Here is a 24,639-nt window from a genome sequence, read left to right on the forward strand (position 1 = left end):
GCAACATTCAGGTTTCTCTTCAAAGAACTAGTCTCATGTATTGCCGCATCAAGTTCCTCAAGAGCCACACTGAGTTGTCTCTGAAAACCGAAATCCATTGATTCAATCTCCTGGACCTTCCTCAAACGATTAGGCTTCCTCAATGGAACAAGGCTTTGATACCAATTGTTGGAATCAAGGATCACTGAGAGGGGGGGTGAATCAGTGATCTATCGGTTATTAAATTTTCTGACTTAACTTTAAATGACCGGAAGCATAAGCATGAAACTGAAATGCAAAGACACAAAATAACCAACCACAAAATCATAACACTGGGATTTTTACGTGGAAACCCAAATGGGAAAAACCACAGTGGCATTTGAACCCACAATATTATTCTACTATGGTGAGTACCAAAATAATATTACAATATGGGGAATGCACAGGCATTCAGACACACTACCTAGAGCTCACTGCTCAAATACAATAAGGACTACAACCCCAAAAAGCTCACTGCCTTACTGATCAATTACAATGATGAAATACAGTGAAAGAACTCTAGAATAGCATCTAACAATGCCTGGATGAGTTTCGATTAAGTGTCAAATTACTGACTGAATCACCTCTATTGCTCTGCTCTGTTCTACCTTGCTCTTTGTCTCGGTCAGCTACTAGATCAAGAATGCACACGTGAAACTGTGCTACAAAAGATGCCCGATCACCACTCGCTCGCATACAATCATTCCATATGTCAAAAAGATCTTCCACACTGGTCTTATATATCCGCAATCACAAAATAGATTCAAGTTGACCTACTAAAGTAACGTGTAGTCATATGTCGGCTTGACCGAATCACCAAAGATAAACGTGGATCACCAAAACGATGATAAAATGATGTCTCTATGTCAACTCAATCATCCCATACACGATTCTCACCACCGCAATCACCGGACCAAAACTGTTATTTTCATCTTGAAATACTGGTTAACTGGCTACCGGTTGACATCCGCTTCCAAATATCAAGATCCGTGATTATCAGATAGGAATCTCAAGAAGAGTTGTCATCAATGACAACCCTAAACCAATAATCAACCATCAGAAGCCACCGGATGAGTGTCAATTGCCAACAGTATGGGATCTTTGATCTTGCTTTAAAATCATGACTACTAATTAAGCTTATAATTTTAAATTAATCCAATTGCAATAGAATGATAATAACATATTACAATTGAGTGTTGGTTCCATATCAATAATTATTGAACCACACAGGATTCATAAGATTCCAAAATCCTATTTTCACATAATGATTAGCTCAAGCATACATTAGTTATACATATGACAACTAGCTCATACACACATCATAGGTACAATAGTGATTAGGTCTGAACACACATCACAGATATAATAGTGACTAGCTTATACATATATCACAAGTACAATAGTGACTAGCTCATGCACCATCACATTCACAATGTAAATAACTTAACATCACATGTTAACATAAAATTTAACAAACACAATGGAATGGATGCAACCCACTGCATGCATCGTCCCACTGTCTGGTTCACTAACACATAAGTTCATAAGTAGATCACCTCAAGAAAAGGCATGTTGATGTATCCTATATTACATCAAGGGTCCCATCCTTTTTTCAATCCACCACTATCTATGATGATAATCAAGCATCACATACTATTTGATGCCATCACTAGCAAAGGTATAAGTATAACAATGCACACAATACCCTAAGGCATTTACGCAAATGCACAATGAGTGAATTAACACATACACAATGACCAACTAACAATAAGAAGTGGATGTGATGCAGCTAAATGCTCTAGTATTTGTCCTCTGATACCGAAGGGGAACTCATTTACCACTTGCTTCATTCTTCATCTGGAATGTTCACTTTGTTTTCTTAAAGCTAGTAATCTGTTGTAACTAATTCTCAATGTAACCCTACATGCTTTTGTTCCAGTCCTCTAATGCTTATTTTCTCCAAGGTGTGTCGATTTCTTTGTTCAGTTCTTGTTGGTCACCCTGGCTTCTAATTAAATTGTGTTTGGGAAAACTGGACTTCTTCAATTGTTTAACGCAAGCATCTCCTTGGCTTCTAATTTTTTATTTTCTTAACCTTGTATATCAGTTCATCAACATAAGAACAATTTCTAGCCCACAAAATTCTGCCGTTGCAGTAAGTTGAAGCAATTACTGCTTTGACAATTCCAGCTCCTACTTCATTAGTAATGCTCACTGCCTTGTTGCAGCTAGTCCAATTAAGTTAATCATCAGTTATAACAATCTTAGATTAAGACAAGCAAGATATTCAAGCAACCAGCAATCATTACTTCAAAAAAATTTACAACTATGCCTCTCGTATTTTCACAGTGAATACCACCAACATACTGTCAAAGTTAGAAGTTTCATACCCATCTCTGAAATGAAGATGACAAGTTCAAATATCTTAGAGTAGATTTACAAAACCTACTTGAAAAATGGCATTCTAATCTTCTTGATACAGACATAGAGCATCTTTTGGTCTTAGGTCATCAACTTCCAAACATATGCTTAACTTGCATAATAAATTTGCTAGTTGCAACTCTGAAGAGTTGACCATTTGACTTCTTGAAACTGATTATAAACAGCTTCAGAAGATAATTTTCTTGGAGGTATATTGCTTAGAGTTTTTAATTTTGAAAGAAAGATGTTTTCTTAAAAACTTAAAAATGCAACCATGCTCGATCACGTAGCCTTTGCTGGCCAGCACCATAGAATTCATCTGCTACATCTCCATCCCGAAAAAATCGAAATGTTGGTGTGTATCTAACGTCTTTTGTCACTTCTGGGCACTCATCAACATCAGCATAGACAAATACAGAGTTTGGATACTCATTACTGAGATTGCAGAAGGTAGGAAGTATATCCCTACAAACATAACACCTGCTCAGCATATAGATCATTTAGTCAATTCCCATATAGAAGTAACAAAATGAAATTCATGATAATTAGAAAGTCACCTCAACTATTATACTCTGCAATTTAGGTTGCTTTGATCAAGAAAAGAACTGCTACCATTTATTTACAATCTATTTTAAATATCAAAATTCGTGGAAAATGATACCAAAATAATTTGTTCCTAGGTGCCAAACATTTAACATTTAAGGCACTCACAACAAAGTACAAGTTGTAAATCAATACAGCAAACAATGCTGTAATCAATGAGAACCCTTTAACTACAAATTTTAGCAGACAAAATTCAAAATGACAAGGAGATCTCATCCTTAAATATGAATGGTTTTAGTTTTATTACTGTAGAGCTGTCCCAAAGAAAAAGAAAGGAAATTTTGAAACCACAAGAATGTTCTCTTCATAGTTGAAAAAGTTAAAACATGTGTAATTTGTGCATATTTGTCCCCAGATCCACTAACCCCAATTAGTTCTGCCAACATGCAAATTCAAATTTTAATCGACTAGAAATTTGAACAAAAATCATAAAAGCTTGTTATGGGTTTGGGCCCTTCCCACTTTATCTAATCAAAACAATCATAAAAGCTCTGAGACCATAGTAGCATTCACTATCTTAACAATTTATTTATTTCTGGAAAGGGACTGCAAAAAAAAAAATTACTAATCACATTAATATGACACTTAGATATAATCACACAATGTTAATATAAATGAACATATGATAAGAGATACAACAAACTGCAACAAAATTGCTATAGTCGGAGATCCAAGGAAGGAAAGCAACCTGATACATAGTGGAAAGAAGAGAAATTATGTTTTAACATACGAGAAAGCATAACTAATAAAGCTACCATTATTAACTGTTAAATTATATACAGTGATCAATGTAGCCCATATTTTTATTCCACGCAAAAAATAATGCTAAGGAGTGGGAGCAATTTCATTTAAAGAAGCCAGGTCATCTTCTCTGGCTGAAACTTTTAGGTAAGATGAATAATGACCCACATACTAATATTATACAGCAAAAAGGTCAACTGCACTTGAGTAGCAAATGGTTTTTCTGTTGAGTTCAACAGAAAAGACAAAATGTTGTTTCCCTTGAGATTTGTACTGTACTAAGAAAATAAACGTTTTCACTCAAAGTCATCATGACAATTGTAGGTTACTTAAATCTCTTGAAAATTGACAAACTCAAAATCTTCTTAGAGCTTGTATTCAAAAGTTTGGAAATTTTTAAACTAGTAGAGACCAGGGATACATGGGGACACAGATGACGGATACACAGAGATGTTTCCCTGAGGATTTTCAAGTCGTCTCATAGAGAATGCAAGGATGCATCAGAAACATCCCCAGGCCGTCCCCAGTATCCTTTGTATGTCTGGAAACATCCAGAAGAAGGTACTCAGCCATCCACGAAGTAGCCACAGGTTTCAAAAAAAAAACTAAGCAATTATTATGCATATCTGTTTCTAGTTTAAAATTTTCAGCACAACTGTTAATAAATATACTCCACAACCATAGCCTGCACCTTTTCATTCAAACTACCAAAAAAACAGCACTTTGCTAGAATCATGGAAAAAAAATTGCAAACAATTAGAAGGGGCATGGCTAGATATAGGTAATCTTTAGTGCTCTTTTTCAGAACCAGATGTCATGACTCTATATCCCGTTTCGCAGTCACTCATAAGATTTGAATGAAAATTAATAACAATTCTCCTGCATACAAAGCTGTGAAATTTTTTTTAAGTCAAATGTTCTGAAATGGATTTGTTATCAATTTAAGGGTGGCCTAAACTGTTCTTCTTGTCATCGCCATAATACCAATGAAAATGGCTGAAAGTTGAAACCAAAACATTCTACATTGTGACAGAAAAAGGTCCACAAACTCAGTTACAATGTTTCCCTCTGTATTGTATATCAGATGTTTCTCCTGCATACAGCTGTAACTTGTGTGTGGTTAAGTGGCTTAGTATAGATCTGAAAAAAAAACTTACTGCAATGCTATACACCTCATCAGTAATAGAGTGCTGTTTTCAAGATTTTCTACATTTTGACATTTTGCAGTTGTAGCCCTTTTAGCCTTCTATTGTATATGCACATTGACAATGAAAATTTAAATGATAAGAATTTTTATTTTGTTCTCAATTCAGCTCTAATGTTATGTAATACAATTTATATAATAAATATGATGAATGCCTTATCATATGGATAGTTGAAATTTCTATATTTTTCAAATTTCCCTATTTGTTAATTGCTCTCCCTTGCCATCCCCACAAAAAAGGCCCTGTGTGCCCTGATGTCCTCAAAACGTGTTGTAAGGGGTAGTGAGTTCCAAGTCCAACAAGTCCAATTTGCACAGTATTTGGAGGTGTTGTGCTGTGAGTTCTGATGCATGCCATGGGTCTTTTTGTCCGAATCTGAGCTGGACTTGGATGGTGGCCTCAGACTTACGCAAATGGGCCCATAGCATACTCACTGGGCTAAGCACTGAGTTCCTCGAGAAAGACAGAATTGGCAGACAGGAATTGTTGCTTGAAAATGTGATGCTTAGGATATGGAAATCTAACAGACACATTGGAGTTTTCGTGGAGAAACATTGGGTGTACTCATCCACCAAGGTGACTGAGTGGCAGATCTAGAAAGTAGTTATCTCGGGCCTATGTAAGAGGGCATTTAATATTTTGGACATGAGTGGGACTCACATACCAAGGTTGAAGGGGCTGAGTTGCCTTGTTGATAGTTACAGGTGCAGCATTAAATTTTTGGGGCCATACTAGGGTGAACTGTTAGGGAGGATCATTGGTTCTAGGTATTCAATCATCAACATTAGATCATGCATAGGAACTTTGACTAATCATGGAATGTGGATGGGCTTGCCAAAACTATATAAGGGGAGGCAATTTAATTGTTGTAAATCAGTGTCAGTTGGGAAATCATCAGTTGAAAGTGTACTGCTGATCATTGCTGTCAGCGGCATTAGAAGAAGTTATGAGCAGAGAAAAGGTTTGTGACTAGGGAAAGCGTAAGAGGTCTGTCCATGAAGACTGTAAGTGAGTCTTGCAAAGAAGGTGACGTCTCTCAAGGAGGGCAGATTCTAGGTCTGTTGCATTGTGGACAGAGGAGCATCCATTACTTTGTAAATAGTATGCAAGATGAATAGACCAGCACCTCATCCTTGACCATATTTTATGTTTTCCAAAACAAATATAGATAAAAGTAGAGCATCAGAATGTTTCAAAAGGGTTTGCATCTGAACGCCCATCATTATTTTGATAAAATTTTAGAAGAAGCAACCAATGGGGAAAGAATCTTCAACTTACCAGGAAGCTCCATAGCTAATTATAGCCTGCACAACGTAGCAATCATATTAAACATAGTTTCTACTATAGCTCATGTGTTTCTCATCAAACAAACGTTAGGTAAAAATTAGAAGGTCCTAGGATAAAAACAAATTGCAGAGTTGTAGCTTTTCAAAAGATCTGTACTTACAGGAGTCTTGGTGGCCTTGAGATGCTTGAAGACTTCCTTAAGCTCATTGTCATCATGGACACTCTTTAGGTTCCCATGTAAATTCACAGGGAGGGACAACCCTGTGCCTTCCAAACCCTTTTTACTTCCACTCTCATTTGACGAGTTACTTGTGTCCATTTATACAACTACAAAATTTCAAAATAAAAAGCAAAGACAATATGAGAAGCAATGTAAATCTAGTAAATAGGGATATAAATATAATAGCAAGGTTTTCTCAACTTCTTTTAATTAATGTCAAAAATGTGAATCTTTCATCTCGAGAAGTTACATGTTAAAATAAAAATGGGTTTATAGCAAGGTTACTAGGAGATGGGGGTACTTGGAGACTCCAGAGACCGGTATTGGAACTAGTACAACTAATTTTCAGAAACAAGAGACGGGTACTTGGAGACACCAATTTTTTTTAAATATAATTTAATAATTTCCAAAACATATCATGACAGAGAACTTTGAAAACAAGAACAATGATAAAGTTTAACATTAACTTTAAAATTGAACAAAAATTGAAATTAAAATTGCTTATACTGTTGATACCATAGCTAGTCTAAATTGTTTAGCGAAAGTAAGGTAATATAGATGTTGAGCACACTCAATATTGTCGGCTAAATAGTAAAGGCAATATCTCTTTAGACTATTACAATGATAAGAAATCAATCCTCTCAAAAAGTCTACACTGTCAATAGATCCGATCACTGTAACTTTGCATGGATTTTTGTCTTCCTGCAAAACAGTTTCCTTATTAGTCATTTCCCTATGACTTTGCTTTGCTGCAAGCTTATCTTATTTGTTTGTTTGTTTGTTTTGCCTTTTTACTGCATTTGCCCTAAGTTTTCTAGGAGGAGACATCAATTTTTGGTTGGGAGAATTCGGAGACGGCAAGAAACGGCAGCCAAAAGCACATTACGCGTCAAGAAGTTTCTGGAATGTCTCGGGTACCAGTACAAGTCTCCTGGTAACTATGGTTTATAGTTGTATGCTTGTGACAACAAAGGAGTAACATAGCTCTTTAACAAATGACATCGTCATTGTAAAAGACCTAAGTCATGCCACCATGTCAAAAGCATCCACATAGTTTACTACCCAAGGGGATACGTCAACTATACAAATATGCAATGTTACCAGATCCAAGTCTAGTTCAAACCGAATCAAGAATTTGGTCTGATTCCCCTATGAAACCTGGTAGGGCCTAGCGTGGCAAAGCTAAGTTTGTCTAAGATGGACCTGGGGAGGATCCAAACAGATCCCATCTAACCCACATGGATCTTGTTGAATTCTAACAGATTTTTATTTTTTTCAGCTTTGACTTTGACCTGGTTGCCCTATAATTTTAACCCTATAAGTGTTAGGGTTTCAAGCAGATCCGAAGCAAATATGAACTAACAATTATATGCAGATTTAAATACAAAAGATAAAGAAATAAAACAGGACACAGATAACACAAAGATTTAACGTGGTTCACCCAGAATGGGTTACGTCCACCATACACAGCCGTCCAATCTTTCTTATTATCCAGCAAAAACAGTACATCAACCTTACAATGCCTTAAGCATTCCAGCCGCTTATAACATGCGTTTTTAGGGCAACAAACAAAGTCGACCTTTTTAGGGTTTTATTACAATGTCGGTTTTCATCAACAAAAAACGGCAAAAAAAAATTTCTCGAGGGTTGCCGCCCCCGAACCCCTGCCCGGGGCCCGGCCCGTCCCCGGACCCCGGCGAGAATACGTGCTGAGTGTACAGTACTTTGCTAATCAGTCGCCATATTTCAACAATAAGTGCCAACTAAAGCATTTCAAACACCAAAACAAACTCATTTTAGCTTATTTTAATCACAAAAGACATACCATTTCAAAAGGCTGAACTTTCATTGTTCCTTGCCATTCAACAAAGAGAGTTGAAGATTGACCAATGAAGGTTCCAAAATGATTGCATTGCTATTCCAACACGTGCAAGTGTCCATTAAATGCCAAAAAGATCGTAAGTTTTATTTTTTTGGTTTTCTACATTTTTGTTTTACAAATATAATACAAACTCTCTTGCTTTGCTTTTCTTCCATTTTTCTATGAATGTATCATTGTACTTAAAATTTTGGAAGAGTTAAGTTTTATCTATTACTTATTTATTTTTAAAATTTCATTTGTTTTGAATGTGTTGTTTATAAAATAATTTCCCATAAGAATTACAATGGCAGTTATTTCTAGCTCCAGGCACTGACCTGAATTTAAAATAGATTTGAGTTCTCCTATTTGAAAATATGTTGATATAATATACCTGGTTCTAGGAGGCGGGGGTTATATTTGGATTTGCAAGGGGCATGATGTTAGGTATTCAAGTTCATATAGTCAGGTGAAAACCCATCTGTATGGAATTCCTAGATTAAGCATCAAAGCTTTCCCTAGAAAGAACAATGTACCTATGCCATCAAAGCACGTGATAACATATATTAATAAGCAAAAGCAAGTAGATGAACTAGTAGGCCATAGAGCAAATCATCAATATGCCCCCATCTAAACCCAATGTTGTGGTGAAGAGCCAACCACTTTTTTCCACTATTGAAGAGCAACCCACTACAATTAAGAGACCAAAGGGACCTTTGGAAATGACACTTCAAAATGAAAGTCGATACATTACCAATAAACACATAGAAAGCTGTATTTATGCGAATGGGTTGGCTTTCAATCTTGTTTACTCATCATATTGGCAAAAATAATGAGACTCCAAAAGCATATTGTTGATGCATGTTTTGTGACACTCACCAACACAAAATAAAATACCAAGTATTCTATCCTCTCTTGAACAAGGAAACCTCAAATGCTAAACAATGTGATCAAATAAGGCAACCCCAAGGTTTACAATGCGAACAATGTGACTTTACAATGGATAGACTCACTGTTATGACGTGATACTACTAGTAACACAAAGGGACTTACGCTTTGCTGAAACTTGAACTAACTTAACTTCTACCAAACAAAGATCAAAAAGGAAGGGATAGAGAATCTAATATAAAACCTAACAATGCATGAAATGATTGCTGACTTAGTGAAACCAAACCAAGCTTTACTTGCCATGAGGAAACAACTACACAAAGATGGTGCAATCTCCAAAGGGTACGCAAAATATTTTCAGATCACTTATGCACATCAACACCATGAACAATGAGCATAGAGCAATTGAAGTTAAGCTTTCAATATGAGTTCAAACTAACCATGCACTGCAATTTGCAATGAACAAATTCCAAATGATATGAACATATAGGCTTCACCATTAATCAACAATAAGATTTTCCATTCAACTAATCAACTCCATGTAAGCAAATCTAAAACTTGAGAAGTAGAAACCATGCAACATGTTGAAACTCATACAAAGATCCACCATATCTTCAATCAAAATCAATGTATTTATTCCACCATAATCTTGGCAACAATTTCTTGTCTCCTCCTACTTAATCTATTATGCTCTATTGCTTACTAATTATCAACTATTCACCTTTGCAAAATGAAAAGGCCAAGCCTTTTATAGACTTTGAATTACAATTCAAGGGCCCAAACCAATTTGAAATCTATGGCCAAGATTTGGACAACAAAACCCTAATGTCGGGTAGTTACAACTACCACCACTTACATTTAATATTTGACCAATGATATGATTACACAACTTTGGACACATGCCTTCCTTTGAATGTATATCAATGAGAGATGAGGTAGGGCATGTTAAATAATATTTAAATGTGACTCCACGGATCACTTGCTCCTCTTGGAATGAGTCCGGTTCAATGCACTTGGACATGTTGACATGGCATCACTTGATTGGTTGAGGTGAATAGGCGCTACATAAGCTTGCACTCCTTGTATATCATCACAAAGAAGTCATTGTATCCTTATCAATATCTCTTGATGCTCAACATCATCCAATTGTTTGATGTGATGGCTTATATTCCCAAATTGCATCATCTTGATCAAGTTTCTAACATTGATTAACTCTTCTGAAACTATCACAATGTCCTTGATCGCATTTCATCTTCTTGTTTTAGAATCTTCCTTGTGTTCGCTATCCCTGACTTTGATTTTCTCATCCCTATCATGTCTTGAACTCGTCTTCCTTGATCCTCTTGCAGAGTCCTTCACTTTGATCTTGGATTTCCAAGGGAAAACAAAGGTCATTCTAGAATCCTTATGCATTTCATCTTTTTGAATTCTTCCTTAAAGTGTGAATGTTGTCCTTCTTATTTCGCCATCATGCTTCCTTCGAACTTGAACACCATGAGCTAGTCCTCTTTCATGTTGTGATGTCTTCCTTTCCATGCTCCAAGCGTTTCCATGCACTATCCTGGTCCTTGGGCTTGTCCTCATTTGCCTTTGTCATCCTTCCTACAAAAGAGAGAAAGTTCCTTATATCATGTTTGTGAATGAGACCTATAGGTTAGTAAAACACAAGGAGATTATGATAATCAAATACATTCACGATGATCACTATTCAATAAAACTTGTGAAACAACAATAAAAATAACATCAATTCATGCTTCTCAAATCCTCCTCAAAATCTGGAAATGGCAACTTTTTTCTGAGAAAATGAAGTTCCAGGTTTGTAAATGCATGAATCAGGAAGGAATTGACTCAGATTCGTGCACAAATAACTTATCTCTCCTTCACAATTCACTTCCCTTGAGTCACCCCTGATTTATTCTTCAATAACTCTGAATTAATACTCAAGTCTGATTATGAGTTAATGATTCATTTCCAAAATCATCATCTTTCAATCCTTATGATAAACATTTTCTTCACTTGTTTCTGAACAGATCTGGAAGTGAAATTCGCATCCTATTGCTTGTATTCACTTCCACAATGTTCAAATCATTCTCTTCCCTTGGAATTTGCTGCTCTGCTACTTGCATCTGATTTGATTTCTGTGTAGATTCGCACCCCTGCCCTGTGAATTCGCAATTGATCCTAAATTTGAACTAAATTGCATTTGAATTGTAAAGAAGTAATGGCCTTTTGATCTTGCTCTTATACGTTTCTCATGAAAATATTGGCTCAAAAAGTGGGGTTGGCTTCTTGACTTATCTCAAACATTCTACACGTTTTAGCATTAATTTACTTGCAAATCATCCTTTTAGGTTGGCCTTCTTCCATCCTATCACACGTTACACTTTGATTTCCAAGCCGACCTTACCTTATATCTGGCCTGTTTCACACATTGATTTCCAATCCGACCTTACCTTATATCTGGCCTATTTCACACATCTTGCAAGGTATTCATTTAACAAGTCAGCTACACATTTCAACACATGCTCTACATGATTTGAACAAATTTCCTCACCTTGAAGTCAGCCTATGATTGTTTTCTTTGCTCCACATGTTTCAAAGAGATCTTACATATTTTGAAAGAGGATTTTGAAGCTTTAGGTCGGCCTTGACCTGTTTTAACACATTTCTCCTGCCTTGAGCGGGTTTACAGGGATATATAACCATGTTGAGCACTTCGTTTCCAAACAAACACACTGCTTACCGATTTATTTCTGCCCTGCCCCTTCACAAATTTGGAGATTTTGGGTGATGGAGAACAGAATTTCATACTGATTTTCAGAAATTTTGGCTGGTTAAGAACAGAACTCTCCTACTAATTTGGAATTTTCAGGTGGTTTGGAGCAGAACTCTTACATTATTTTGGAATTTGCAGGTGGTCAAGAACAGAAATCCTTCATTTTGCCCTTCATTTAGTCATTCATTTTTGGAATTTTGGGGTAGTAAAGAACAGAATTCACATCAATTTTGGTTCAAGTAGCCAAGAACAGAATTTACATTCAAAGATTTCACACTTCAGGGGGCCTTGAATCCAATTTTGAAGAATGAAGAACTCTTCAAAGCAAAAATCTAAGTTGTTGAAAGACAAAACATCCTCCTCTTCCTTGGGGAGAATTCCAAGGGTGTATGCACTTAAGAACCCTAGTATTGGTCGGAATTTTAGTCAGTGCAAGAACTCATGAACAGTTTGCACAAAGATTTCAATTTGAAATTCATTTACAAGACCCTTTGCCCAAGTTGGAACTCTTTCCATTTTCAATCCCTTCACATGTTAAGGACAAATTTTCCCATTTTGCCCTCCTGTCAAGGTCGGAAAATCCAACCTTTACAAGGAATTTTCCTTATCTTGATTCTGGATTTCCATTATTTTTCCTTGACAACAATTGACAACTCTGACAACTTTTCTTGCACTTTGACGGCATTTTACAAAATTGACAACATTGTGCATTTCGCCTTCAATTCTCAATCATGGTGTTTATTCATGGATTCTAACTCAGACTGATGACTCAATTATACCCCTTCAAGGACAAAGCCTCACAATCTAACTCATTTCAAGGGTCACTCAACACTCACTCCTAGACCTAACAAAACAAAACCCCTCTCACAAACAAAGGCTTAGAGATCAAAATTACTGCCAAGCTAAACAAAACTAAGCAAAAATACCTAATCTAGCAAACAAAAAGTGAGGGTCCCCATTTGCAATGGGGCGTGTGTGTTTGCAACACAACAAGTACAAGGGCTCAAGTTATGAGAAGGTGTGCGGCACCTTATTGGACAAAGAGGTCAAGCTTGTAGAAGATTCACTAAAGCCCAAAAGAGATTAATGGGATGAGACAAAGTGTCTATTCTTTCTAATGGGTGGAAGGATGCTAAAAATTGATCCTTGATAATATTTTTGAGAGGCGTGGATTTTGTAAGGGGGAGGTGAAGAATGACCAATTTATTGTTAATATCCTCATCACAACCATTGAGAAAGTGGGACCCCGAAATGTTGTTCAAGTTAGAATAGATACTACAAAGAATTGTAGAGTTGTTGGGTTGTTAGTGAAGGAACACTATTCCCACATCTTTTGGAAACTTTGTCAGTCCACTCTTGCAATCTTATGTTACAAAAATTGGGAAAAAATTGATTGGATCAAAGAATGGTATGCAAAGCTAAGAAGATCTAAATGTTCATCACCAACCACCACATGTCACAAGACAAGTTTAAATCATTTTCACAACTATAGCTATCAAAGATAAGGGAAGCAATATATAAATTTATATTTTAGTTTCACTTTAGTTGAATATTTATTTTTTAAACTTAAATCATAATTTGATTGTGTATTATAATTTTAATTTTTATTTTTTTTATTTTTTAATAGGTTGTTGAGATCCATTTCACCTTTAACATAATTGTCTTGAGATGACTTGTAAAGGTTTGAGAGACGCTTTCTATTATAGCCATTGCCAAACATGGTTTTGAGAGACACTTTCTATTATAGCCATTAGCCAAACATGGTCTATATGGAGGCAAAGCAATGTTGAGAGGGCAACAAATATTAAGAAAATGATCCTAGATGACTCTTGGTGGGAACAAGTGGAATTTCTCCTTCATTTCACCAAGCCCATTTTGAGTATGATTTGTTATTAACATGGACAAGCCTTTCTCAAAAGTCATATATGATAGCATCAACTTAATGAATGGAAAAATAAAAACAATGATAAATGAGAAAGAGCAAAATTCTTAAAAAAAAATCTTCAAACAAGTGCACAAAATTATTGAAAAAAGATGGAACACAATTACCACTTCACTACATTTTCTTGCCTTTGCATTGAATCCAAAATGCTATTTCTTTTTGTGCCAATAACGACTGCCCTATATTAAGATTATGAAGTGAGTGAAGGGTACAAGGCAGCATTTCATAGGCTCTTCCCAAATCTTGATTTGCAAGATGTAGTCATGAATGAATTCATTGATTTTGTACACTCCAATGGTCAAAGTATTGAAGCTCTTTGTAGTGACCGGTAAGTTCAAGAACGATACTCACAATTGGTGTTGCTTGCATGACCAACAATTCAAACAACTGCAACCCCTTGCAAATCAAAATTTTATCACAAATTTAATATTTAAAGCTTCATTTATTATTTTTTTATTTTTATCATGTATAGCTCTAGTTCTCTACTTCATCTTCATAGGCTGCTAGTTCATTTGCATCTAAGAGGAATCGGAGCACATACTCTTTCATCCTCTTAGTAAAGCACAGCAATTTGCACTCAAAAGGGCACAAAATTTAGTGCATGCGCATTCCAACTTATACCTCCTTTCACACAACATGGCTACAACAAAGGGAACATGAAGCTGTGAGACATGGAGCCGAAGCATACTGACTTGGATGCTTCCACTTCTCAAGAAATTGCACTTGACTAGTCCAAAAACAAGCACACTTGTAGTGCAAGTGGCAATGGCACTACTTGTGGTTCTTGAAATGTTCCTACATCATCTAATGTCGATGATGATGATGATATTGATGATTTAGAAAATTCATATGATGCTGAAAACTAATTGTTGAACTTAATATTATTGTTTTAAATTTTTGATATTGAGCTTGAAGTTTGAACACTGAATATTTTATAATATTTATCATTTATGTTATAAATGACCTTCAAGTTTATGGAGGTTTTCTTGGCTCACCCGAGTTTCTAGGATAGCAACAGCAAGGGATGGTGGGACGTGTTTCCACAACGAATTTTCCTTAAGGCTAGTTTTGGGGGATGACTATTAAAAAAATAAGGAAAATGTTGAAATATAAGAATATTTTAAATATTCATATGATAACATTGATCAGGCATTCATCATAGACATTATAGACCCTTTGTGAGCATAGGTAATTTAATAGGAATGTGTGTGTGTGTATGTGCATAAGTTAATAAAGATGTGCCTAATTGGTGTGTGTATTCAAGTGGGGGATTTATTCTTGCAGTTTTCCTGAAGCCTTCAAGACTAAATGTTAAATTGTCAAATTCATTAACAAAAAGGAATAGTTAAGCAAAATGATAACTAGTTATGTTCTAGTTTTTACCTCAGCTAGGATACTAATAGATGGGATTGTTCTATGAGTTATCCATGTAGGGCATGATTGATACATTTTTGCATTATGAAAGTAACATTTTTTGCTAACTATGACTTAACCTCGTATTCAACAATATAATGACTGTAGCATGCCAACTTTGTTTGTGGCAATCCTTGTATACTGAACAAGTTGTCTAATGTATGAAACAAGATAATCCTTGACTATGACTTCAATTGTGAAGATGCAAAGATCTACAATAGGGATTTTGTAGATTTTTTATCATGATTAATTATTGGTCTATTACTCGACCAAAGTTCTAGTTTGGAGAGGCTTTTGGAGCACCGCTACTAGCACAATTGAGGAGCAATGCCCCTCACACATTCCACCAAGCCCAAATGACAACCTTAAAAACCATAGTGACCTTCATGGCGCACACCATTTTCATATTTTTTTGTAATTCTTAGATGGGCGTGTCATAAACCAAACAAGCATTCAAAGGTTGTAAGTTTTTTTTTAAATAACTAAAATGTGCCCAGGTACAATAAGGGATTGCTAGTCGTCCTCGAGACAATTGGGGGATGTCTTGACATCCCTTCACCATCCTAGAGATGGTTAGTTATCCCCTAAATAATGTGTCTACCAAGGTCATTTATGATTTTTTGCAAAATAGGGGACAAGGTGGGGACATTTCTTACCCATCCCCACATCCTCAAAATTGTCTCCTATGGGGAATGGGGTCATATTGTTGGGATTAGCCAAGATTAGAAAGCAAAGACTGAACCACAAACTTATGAGCACAAAACTAAGCTTAATTGATATTATCAAAGAGTTAAGTAAAATGTACATAGAGGCTTGCATATATAGGCAAGCTAGATGAGGTAGACAAATTAAATACAACTCACCCTCAAAGATGGGACACTTGTGAGCACACTTGATAAGTGTGTGAGCAAATGGCTAATGTACATGCAATAGGTGTCTCAATAGGTGAGTACACATGTCTCAACTAGATGAAGTGAGACAAAAGGCTAAAAGTCCCTAAGTAGAGACTTAAGCAATGTGAATAGGACTCTATCTAGTAGGCTAATAGCTAACTAGTTTGATAAGATCACTACTTTCACCAACACCCCACCTTAAGTGCAACTTAGGGAGTAATGTATGCATGATGATGAGTCACGGCTACTAGGCCATGTTAGGTAGTCATATACAAATTTCTTATAAAACGGAGTAAAGGAGAAAACCCTATGGGAACAAAACTCCTCTCCAAAAGAGAAATAATAGATTGTGGATTTACAAGTGAAGAAGACAGGTCATAGAAGGAAGGACTGATCAAGACCCCTCAAGGACTACTTCTATGCACAATGTAAAATGAATTTCCCCTCCATACGAGAGAAATGAGAGACTATGCAACCCCCACATCATGTGATGCTTGTAGTGTTGGTAGATGCTCAACACTGGATGTTGAAGATGATCCACACCCATTGAACAACACCACAAATGTGTGCAAGATGAGTTCCCATTCCGAATATGTAGGAAGTAATATCAATGTCTCTGAAGTTTGCACATGATCTAAAGACTGAATATTGTCATATTGGTTTCCACACCTATAGTGCTTGAAAACTAGTATGCATATCTTGTTGTAAGGAATCACTAATGCTTTCTATGAAGCATTTCTAGATTCATATGTAGCAACAAGTGTTGAGATCGCAATGCATGTCATAAGACTACATCGTTCATCTCCGTAATGCTCAAGAAGATGAGGAAGTGCTCAAAGGCACAACTTCATGGAAATGCTCAAAGGCATGACTCAAGACACCCCTTTTATTTAATTCAATGTTAGGTGACCCCCAAATTTTTGGCACTTTACAGCTTAGTGCTTTTACAATGCATCAAGATCAATTGTGTAGGGAATGTCAGAACATTAACTTTTGTAAAAAAACAGTGCTCGATTTCAAGCTACTATTCAAAAGTTATTTGACAATAAATTTCCCATTAGATGGCTTATTTTTAATTACATCTACACTAAATATAGAAAAAGAGCATTAAGGTGAGATCAACCCTATGAGTCCAACTACTCTTTGGAATTGTCACAAAAAATGATTTCCAATGACTATATATTTGTCAAATTTTGCCTCCATGGGTGAATTATGACAAAAAGAAAAATTCAGCCCCCTTTACAAGCATTTTAAATTTAAATTGACTTGACAGCTAGCCTAAACTGCTAAGACAATCTTAATTCTAGCAGTTACAACAAATGTGATGTAAAATACTATCAAAAAACACTTACAACAAATGCCAATAGTACATTAAATGATAATGGAATCCAATGGTTGAAAGTGGCTGTTGAATAGGAGATTGGGTCTTTATACCACAAGTTGCTTTTTTTATGCCAAGTGAGAGCTTTGACTAAATCTGTAATTCTCTTTCTGTCTACAACAAACTCCAATGCAGCTGCACCTCAGCATTACCAACAACAAGAAATTTACACCTCAGCATTACCAACAACAAGAAATTTACATGGATACCATCGAGGTGGAGAGGTGTGCACTAGATATAGAGGCCGCCAATTATGGAGAAATGGATGCCGCATGTAGGAGTTTGTGTAGATGTTTAGACACCCACGATAAAATGCGCTAGATTTGGTCATTGAAAATACTGCTTGTTGAGGCCACATGGGTGAAGGCCGTGTCATTGCAATGCAAAATTTGCTAATCTCCATGCAGTTTTTGTGAATCACAAATATGGATAAAATAATGCAAGGCCTTCTTCAACAGAGTGGCATTGCTGAATTCAAACTTGCAAAAAAACTTAATGCCAAAATGGACCTACATACAAGTATGGCACGTGAGTATTAATGGAAGCCATTCGGAACTACTCTTCCTCTGCTCTGACTGACCACTCCTTTGTTGGCTCAAATGGTTTGCACATCAACTGTAGTCAATATTGTATGCATGTTTGGCAAAGAGCTGCATAGGGGCCTTTAATTGATGAAGTGCAAAAAACTTAGCTGCAAATCAATGACAGATGAAAAGTGAATAGTAAATCAAGCCGCGTTACAAATGCAACATGCCACCAATAGTAACTCGTGTTTGAAAACATAATAGCCAATATGATAAACTACTATGCACAGCATGTAAAATTGTTGGCATTTTTATGCATTGTTGGAATTTTGGCACTAGGTCGATTTTATGTATTTAATAAAGCCAAATATTTTAGTAAAAAATTTTGGCAAGCTATGAATTTAGTTTCATTTTCGAATCTGTATTTCATTTGAGTAGCATTTCAAAGGTTCAAATGTGCATTTAAGCCAATTTGGGTGTTGGGTTTTGGTCGAACCCACATACACTTCACATGGAGCCAAATATGGGAGAAATTCAAATTTTTGAAAGTTATGGTTTATGACAAAGCAATTAAGTCATTTTGGACGCACAAGTAGGAGATTCTAGAAGTTTCCCAATTCAGGAATCAACATGTGGTGTTGAAAGCACAAATGGACACCTATTTTTAGTAGGTTGCAAGTGAAGTGTAAGAACACTAAATGCAAGATTCTAAATTCAAATTCAAATTCCAATTGGAATGAAAGATAAGGTGGGCATACCTTTCTGGGTTTCTAAATTTGGCAAAATGAAATGAAATTCATTTGGGCATATGAAATGAAATGAAATTTGAATTGGTGATATTGAAAAGTTGGATTTTCATTTGGCAAGGGGGTGGATTTGTAGGTGTGGGCATGGGTTTTAGAAGGAGGTAGTTTTACCTCTTGTTTGCAGGTTGTGAAGAGGTTTTGAGCAGTAGCAAATTGGCTTTTGGGAAGCCATTGTTGAAGACTTGTAGGTCTACATGAAGATGAGCAGGTTGGAGAGTTGAGATTGCTAGTGAAAAGAACTTGTTTGGTCAAGAAATTTCAGGAGTTATTTCTCTATGATTCTAAATGTATTGGACTGATTGTAAATCAGATTTTTTGTATTTTCATTAGCCCACTGCAACGTTATGTTGTCTCAGATTTGTAGAGACCTGTACTCATTTCAGGAGCTATTGAATAGAGAGATCTAGTTTAATTTTCAGATTTTCTATATCTATTCTTCTAATTTTATGAAATTGTTTTGATGTTGTTGTGTGGGTTTTAGAGAGGGTTTTTTGTGTGTCTCAAACCCTTTTGCATCAGATCTCCTAAGTCAAGGTAAGACTGAAGAAGCTAAGGCTCACATACATTACCTATGTTAAATGACATCAGGAAGAAACAATGTTGTGAACCTTTCTGCATTGAAAAGCAACTAAAACCTTTTAGGAGTGCGTAAAATCAGATTATAGGAGACTCTTTGTGTGCCTTGCAATGGAAAATAAAACTAGGAGAATAAATTTGGATGACTAGAGAGCACAAGAGACAAATGCCAAACCGTGCAATTTTTTTGCATAAAAAAGACCTGAATCAATTTTTTTGAGGGAGAATTCTTCTTTGCAGTTACAGAAACATGATACTTCGAGGTCTTCAAGGATAGACCTGCCAGACACATCATGTCTAGAATCACTTCTGAAAAGATGTTAAATCGTTGCAAATGGATGAAAAAGCCGAGATGCAAGCTCTATTTGTATGTAGAAAGATGATCTCTCAAATGTATCACCCTTGTTTTTGATGGAGTAACATGTTCAGAAAAGAATGTAATAATATCAAAAGCATGTTGGTACCCAGTTGTACCACCGAGTCCTAACCAAAGAACCAACCATGTAAGAGGATGTAGCCATGTGGAAAACCAATCTGCTTGTCACTTAATCAATAGAATTTTTAAATTTTTTGTCATGTTGTGTCAGGCCAATCCCTTACCTTGTGACGTTTGGTCTTTAAAGTACAAGAACCAGTATAATAGCACAAATCTGTGAAGAAATAGGCTGTACAATGTATAAAGTTTGTGAAGAAGAATGTAATAAGTTTAGCATATGAAGATAGTCTGATCTCTAGCATTCACTCTAAGTGAAAATAGTTCGGACAACCATTGCATTCACAGCATCAGTAGTAGCTGTTATCCATTCAATACTAAATAATTCTGTCAAGAAAATTGCCAAAAAATAACCCTCGATAGCAAGAAAAACAAAATAAAACAAAAATTAAAACCACCAAATAAACGCAAAATCCATTCACTGTACAAAACATTTCTTCGTGAAGAAACAAATAGAGATAATACTAGGTATTACAATAATATCATATAGGAAAACAGCCATATATATAACCACAGAACCAATGCCTTCATTTATCAGATAGCAACACAATTGCTTTAGAATAAAATAAAACACAACAAAAAAAAATGATCAGGCCGCGTATAGATTCCCAAAAGGAAATTTCGCTGAAACCATGGCAAGTGACTTACCTCAAGATTCTGCACAAATTTGTGTTGTCCTGTCACCGATGCTGATGAGAAAAAATGGGCAGAGTCTGCAGGCAAAATGTTACGAAACCCTACCAAAGCAGAATCTTTTTTAAAATGAGACGAACCAAAACTAATATCCGTATAGCTACTGCTTAAACGAAAAGTAGATATAAAAATATTGGGGTTTAAGAGCTACTAGATTATTGAGCTCGAGACAAGATTTTTGCAGTCTTTTAAACGAAAATATTGGCTGTTAGTTAAAATTTGCTTTCAGGCGTAGGCGAGGAATGTTTAAATTGCCTGAAAGTTGTATTTCCGGGCATGAGACAACTTTCTGGGCGAAAGCTGCTACAAAATATAGCCTATCTGCTAATTGTTGTATGATTCAGTTATGTTCATAGTAGGAAGAAATACAGAGAAGTATAAGGCAAGATTGTCTACCTGCTGTGATCCTCTCTTTCCGAGTTATAAAGAAATTTTGTATAGAGGGAAATTGCCACCACTACAACACTCAATACGAGACTGGTTTTTATCCGCACAGGAAGTTTTCTTCTAGGATAAAATCAGTATGTTGTGAGTTTCAATTTATTCCTGTATTGAGCACGATAAGTTCTCTAAAATGGATCAACTTTCATATGCAGAGCAAATAGGAAAAACATTTAATTTGTGATTCGTTTCTAAATTTTAAATTAAAAGTTTGTAGATTATATGTTTATAGAAGTCATTTGATCCCCCACATATTTAGAGGAGGAATTATTTGCGAAGTTTATTAGTTTATTTTAAGTAGTTATTTTAAATTTGTATTAATAATATTAATAATTAGAGTTAAAATTTAGAAAAAAATATTGGAAGCAAACGGTAAAGAAAAGGAAGGAAATGAAATATGTGGAGGTATTCATACTATTTATTTTTGGTCTTCCTTTTTTTTAACAATTTATTTTCAATTGTTCCATTAAAATAGGAAAAGGTTTCAAACTATCATTTTCCCATAATTAAAAATTTGAATGAGAACACTTGAATTGTTCAAATTTAAGTTGAAAATACACTTTCTGGATGGGGACATAGGATTAGCCATACCAAATAAAAACATAAAGCCTATAATTTATTGTCACGATCTTTATTTATTTGTTAGTTTATAAGTGTACAAAAACATATTGTTCAAGTATAGTGATTTTTTACTTTCTATTTAAGGTTATTCATGAAAGTATGATTTTCTTGTTTTTAAGGATTTAAGTTAGGATCTAAAAATAGATAGTAGACCAAAGGGTTGCAATACAATTGTTTGAGCATAATTGGTTAGAATGGTGGTATGTTCCTTGATTATGCCATCCACCAAAGTTCAAACCCCTAGAGGTGTGATATAAGGGATGAGAATAGGATCATGCCCATGGCAATTTGGTAGAGTGGATATCCCTCAATACTTAGCTCTCAACCAAAGAGATATCAACATAGACTCGTGCTCATATATCAAGTAGAGAAACAAACTCATGAATGATATTAAATCTTCCATCATTTTCTTAGACCATAATCTAAATGGGAAAGGTGTTGTTCTACTTACCTTGTAGGGTAGAACCCTCATAGATGAACCATACAACTCTATTGGCTCACCCTATTTTATGAACCTTGACTACTCTCCTTCCCATGAATCCACATGGAATTGTGCCCATAATCAATCATGATCCCTTCTTATTTTGCAATAAACAATTCAAAGACTCTAAAAGGGAAACAATAGCAACATGATGCTTTGCATAGGTTTTGCTTCTTTCCACAACACCATATGAACATGTAGAAGAAGAAGAAGAAAAAAATTGTCAAGAACCTTGCTACACATTCCAACACCTATGAAGAAAGTTTTTCCAAGAACCTTGCTACACATTCCACACCTATGAGACATAAAAGAGAATAAAATGTGTTTCTTAAATAAATAAGGTGGCTTTCATTTCCTTGTCACACCAAAAGTATAATGGAGAAAAGAATTAGAAAGCAAAACAATAATAAAATCATAAAATAAAAATTAAACCAACAAATGATCTCATAATTTCAATTGGCACATTCATAAAAAAAATTATCATTCTAAAATTGTGTAGGAGATGGATAATTTTTTTACTCAAATCTTTATATATATGGAAAATGATATATAATAAAGCAATAGAAAATTAATTATGATTGAAATCATGTATTGTAGTTGAAATTCTATCCAATCTATATTTATTAGAATTAAATTATATCATTTCTTAGATTTTGAATTTGACATGACATAAATGTTCTTTAGAGGGTGTGTTGGAATTCAAAGACACTTCTTGATAGAATATGAAATTTTTGGTCTTGAAAGGGCAAGTGGCTTAGTGGTGGAAAATCTCACTAGCCATGGGTCAATTGTAAGTTTGAATGTTATTTTATCTAATATTTTCATTAATATACCTATTATTCCTTGTTAAAAAAAAATACAATACAAACTAGTAGAAAAGTAATTAAAATCAAAATCTATGTAAAAATGTCTAAATTGGCTCAAATAACTCTTGTGCATGATGGTGTACATGTAAACATCTAAATTCACCATTTGATATCGTGTCAAATACCATCTCACTACATGATAGTCCTATCCATAATTCTCTTTTTCATACCACTACATATACCACATTATTACATTCTCTAATTAAAGAAATTAATCTTTATTATTTAGTTGATTATTCATCTCTAACTAATTAATTAATTATCCAAAATGAATAATCATCCATCCAAATCAAATAAATAGTTTAATTTATATACATATTCATCTATGATTGTTAAATAAAAATCTATTCATTAAATATAATTCAATTATCTTGCAAATCTTTACTATCCATTCAAACTTTAAAATTGTATTCATTCAATAAAGAGATAAAAGTATTTCAATCAATCTTAATCATCCATTTACTCACAATCTCAACCCTTCATCTTTAATCTTGACCTAAAATGTAACAAATATTTAATAAAATTATCTTAATGCATGTCACTCATTCATTCAACATCAAATTTAGACTATTCACATCCTCAATCAATAATAAATACATCTACTATCATTCTCCATTAAACCAGTCTCACAAGCTTTGTAGGTATTTTGTTTAAATCTACCTTTATCAAATCATGAATCCATGAATTATGCAAGCTTGATATGTACATTTAGAAAGCTAGCATGATCATAACAGCAATTTGTAACAATATGAATTATAATTCCTCACTTTCACATTGTGTTTAGCACCCATTTTGGCATATGTGGTTGATCATTGCAAGCTCTAATTGGTAATCTAGGTCAAATCCCCTAGTGTTTGGCCCTTTGAACCACCAAATAGGACAAGACTCTAGCACCCAATGGTAGTGTCCCACCAATTTGGCTCCAAATTTTAAGGTTCAAATGTTGGCCTCATGTCCTTAATGGACACAACCTTATTGTTGGCTAAAATCAAAAGGTTATTGTGAAAAGGTGTTAGTTGCATTTATGTAACTCGCTTCTCTATTACAAATCTAACAAGAAGAAAATTATCATGATCCATCTATCAAGCTATCAAGAGAGTCAATGTCAAGCATACTACAATCTGCAATCACATTTTAACTAATATGTTGTGTCTTTTCTAATGTTATTATCATGTCAAGTGTTAACGTTTACAAGAATTTGTCATCACCTTAAGTGGAACCAAGCAAGGGCTTCACATCTAAGGTAACATTGTCATTTTGACATTTATTTTATTTTTTCCTCTACTCCCCTAAGAGGACATGATTGTTATCATTATCATCATCATTGTTGTTGTGGAGGTGGGAACACCAACATGAGGTTTGACTAAGATGAACCCGTATACAACACAACATGTTCCCACTTTTCACGCATGCAGGCTCAAATCTAAAGGATCCCAATTGTGATAGTGGCATAGATGAATAGAGCAAAGATTGTAACATACATTCTTAGACT

General features: G+C 35.1%; 1 protein-coding gene across 6 annotated transcripts; it reads right to left on the minus strand.

The window, feature by feature from the left end:
- Nucleotides 1-2,302: 2,302 nt before the first annotated feature.
- Nucleotides 2,303-21,365, minus strand: LOC131066940 (thioredoxin-like 3-3). Of its 6 annotated transcripts, none has more exons than XM_058001840.2 (6): nt 21,135-21,365; nt 20,694-20,758; nt 18,164-18,337; nt 6,436-6,602; nt 6,267-6,292; nt 2,303-2,919 (listed from the first exon to the last, which is right to left on the minus strand). In XM_058001840.2, exons 4-6 carry the CDS (start codon nt 6,592-6,594, stop codon nt 2,700-2,702), a joined length of 405 nt encoding a protein of 134 aa, XP_057857823.1. In that variant the 5' UTR covers nt 6,595-6,602; nt 18,164-18,337; nt 20,694-20,758; nt 21,135-21,365; the 3' UTR covers nt 2,303-2,699. The 6 variants fall into 6 exon arrangements, with proteins under 6 accessions (XP_057857823.1, XP_057857822.1, XP_057857824.1 ...); XM_058001839.2 differs by having other exon boundaries at nt 20,694-20,782; XM_058001841.2 differs by lacking the exon at nt 20,694-20,758.
- Between the last annotated feature and the right edge of the window lie 3,274 nt (nt 21,366-24,639).

The sequence above is a fragment of the Cryptomeria japonica genome, chromosome 9 (assembly GCF_030272615.1).
Source record: "Cryptomeria japonica chromosome 9, Sugi_1.0, whole genome shotgun sequence".
Classification (NCBI taxonomy): domain Eukaryota; kingdom Viridiplantae; phylum Streptophyta; class Pinopsida; order Cupressales; family Cupressaceae; genus Cryptomeria; species Cryptomeria japonica.

What these genes read in the sequence shown, in the direction of transcription:
- LOC131066940 (XM_058001841.2), bottom strand. Translation starts at nt 6,594, where the DNA reads ATGGACACAAGTAACTCGTCAAATGAGAGTGGAAGTAAAAAGGGTTTG. An exon ending in TCAAGGCCACCAAGACTCCT is followed by an intron (nt 6,293 to 6,435) that starts GTAAGTACAGAT and finishes TACGTTGTGCAG; the next exon opens with GCTATAATTAGCTATGGAGC. An exon ending in ATTAGCTATGGAGCTTCCTG is followed by an intron (nt 2,920 to 6,266) that starts GTAAGTTGAAGA and finishes TATGCTGAGCAG; the next exon opens with GTGTTATGTTTGTAGGGATA.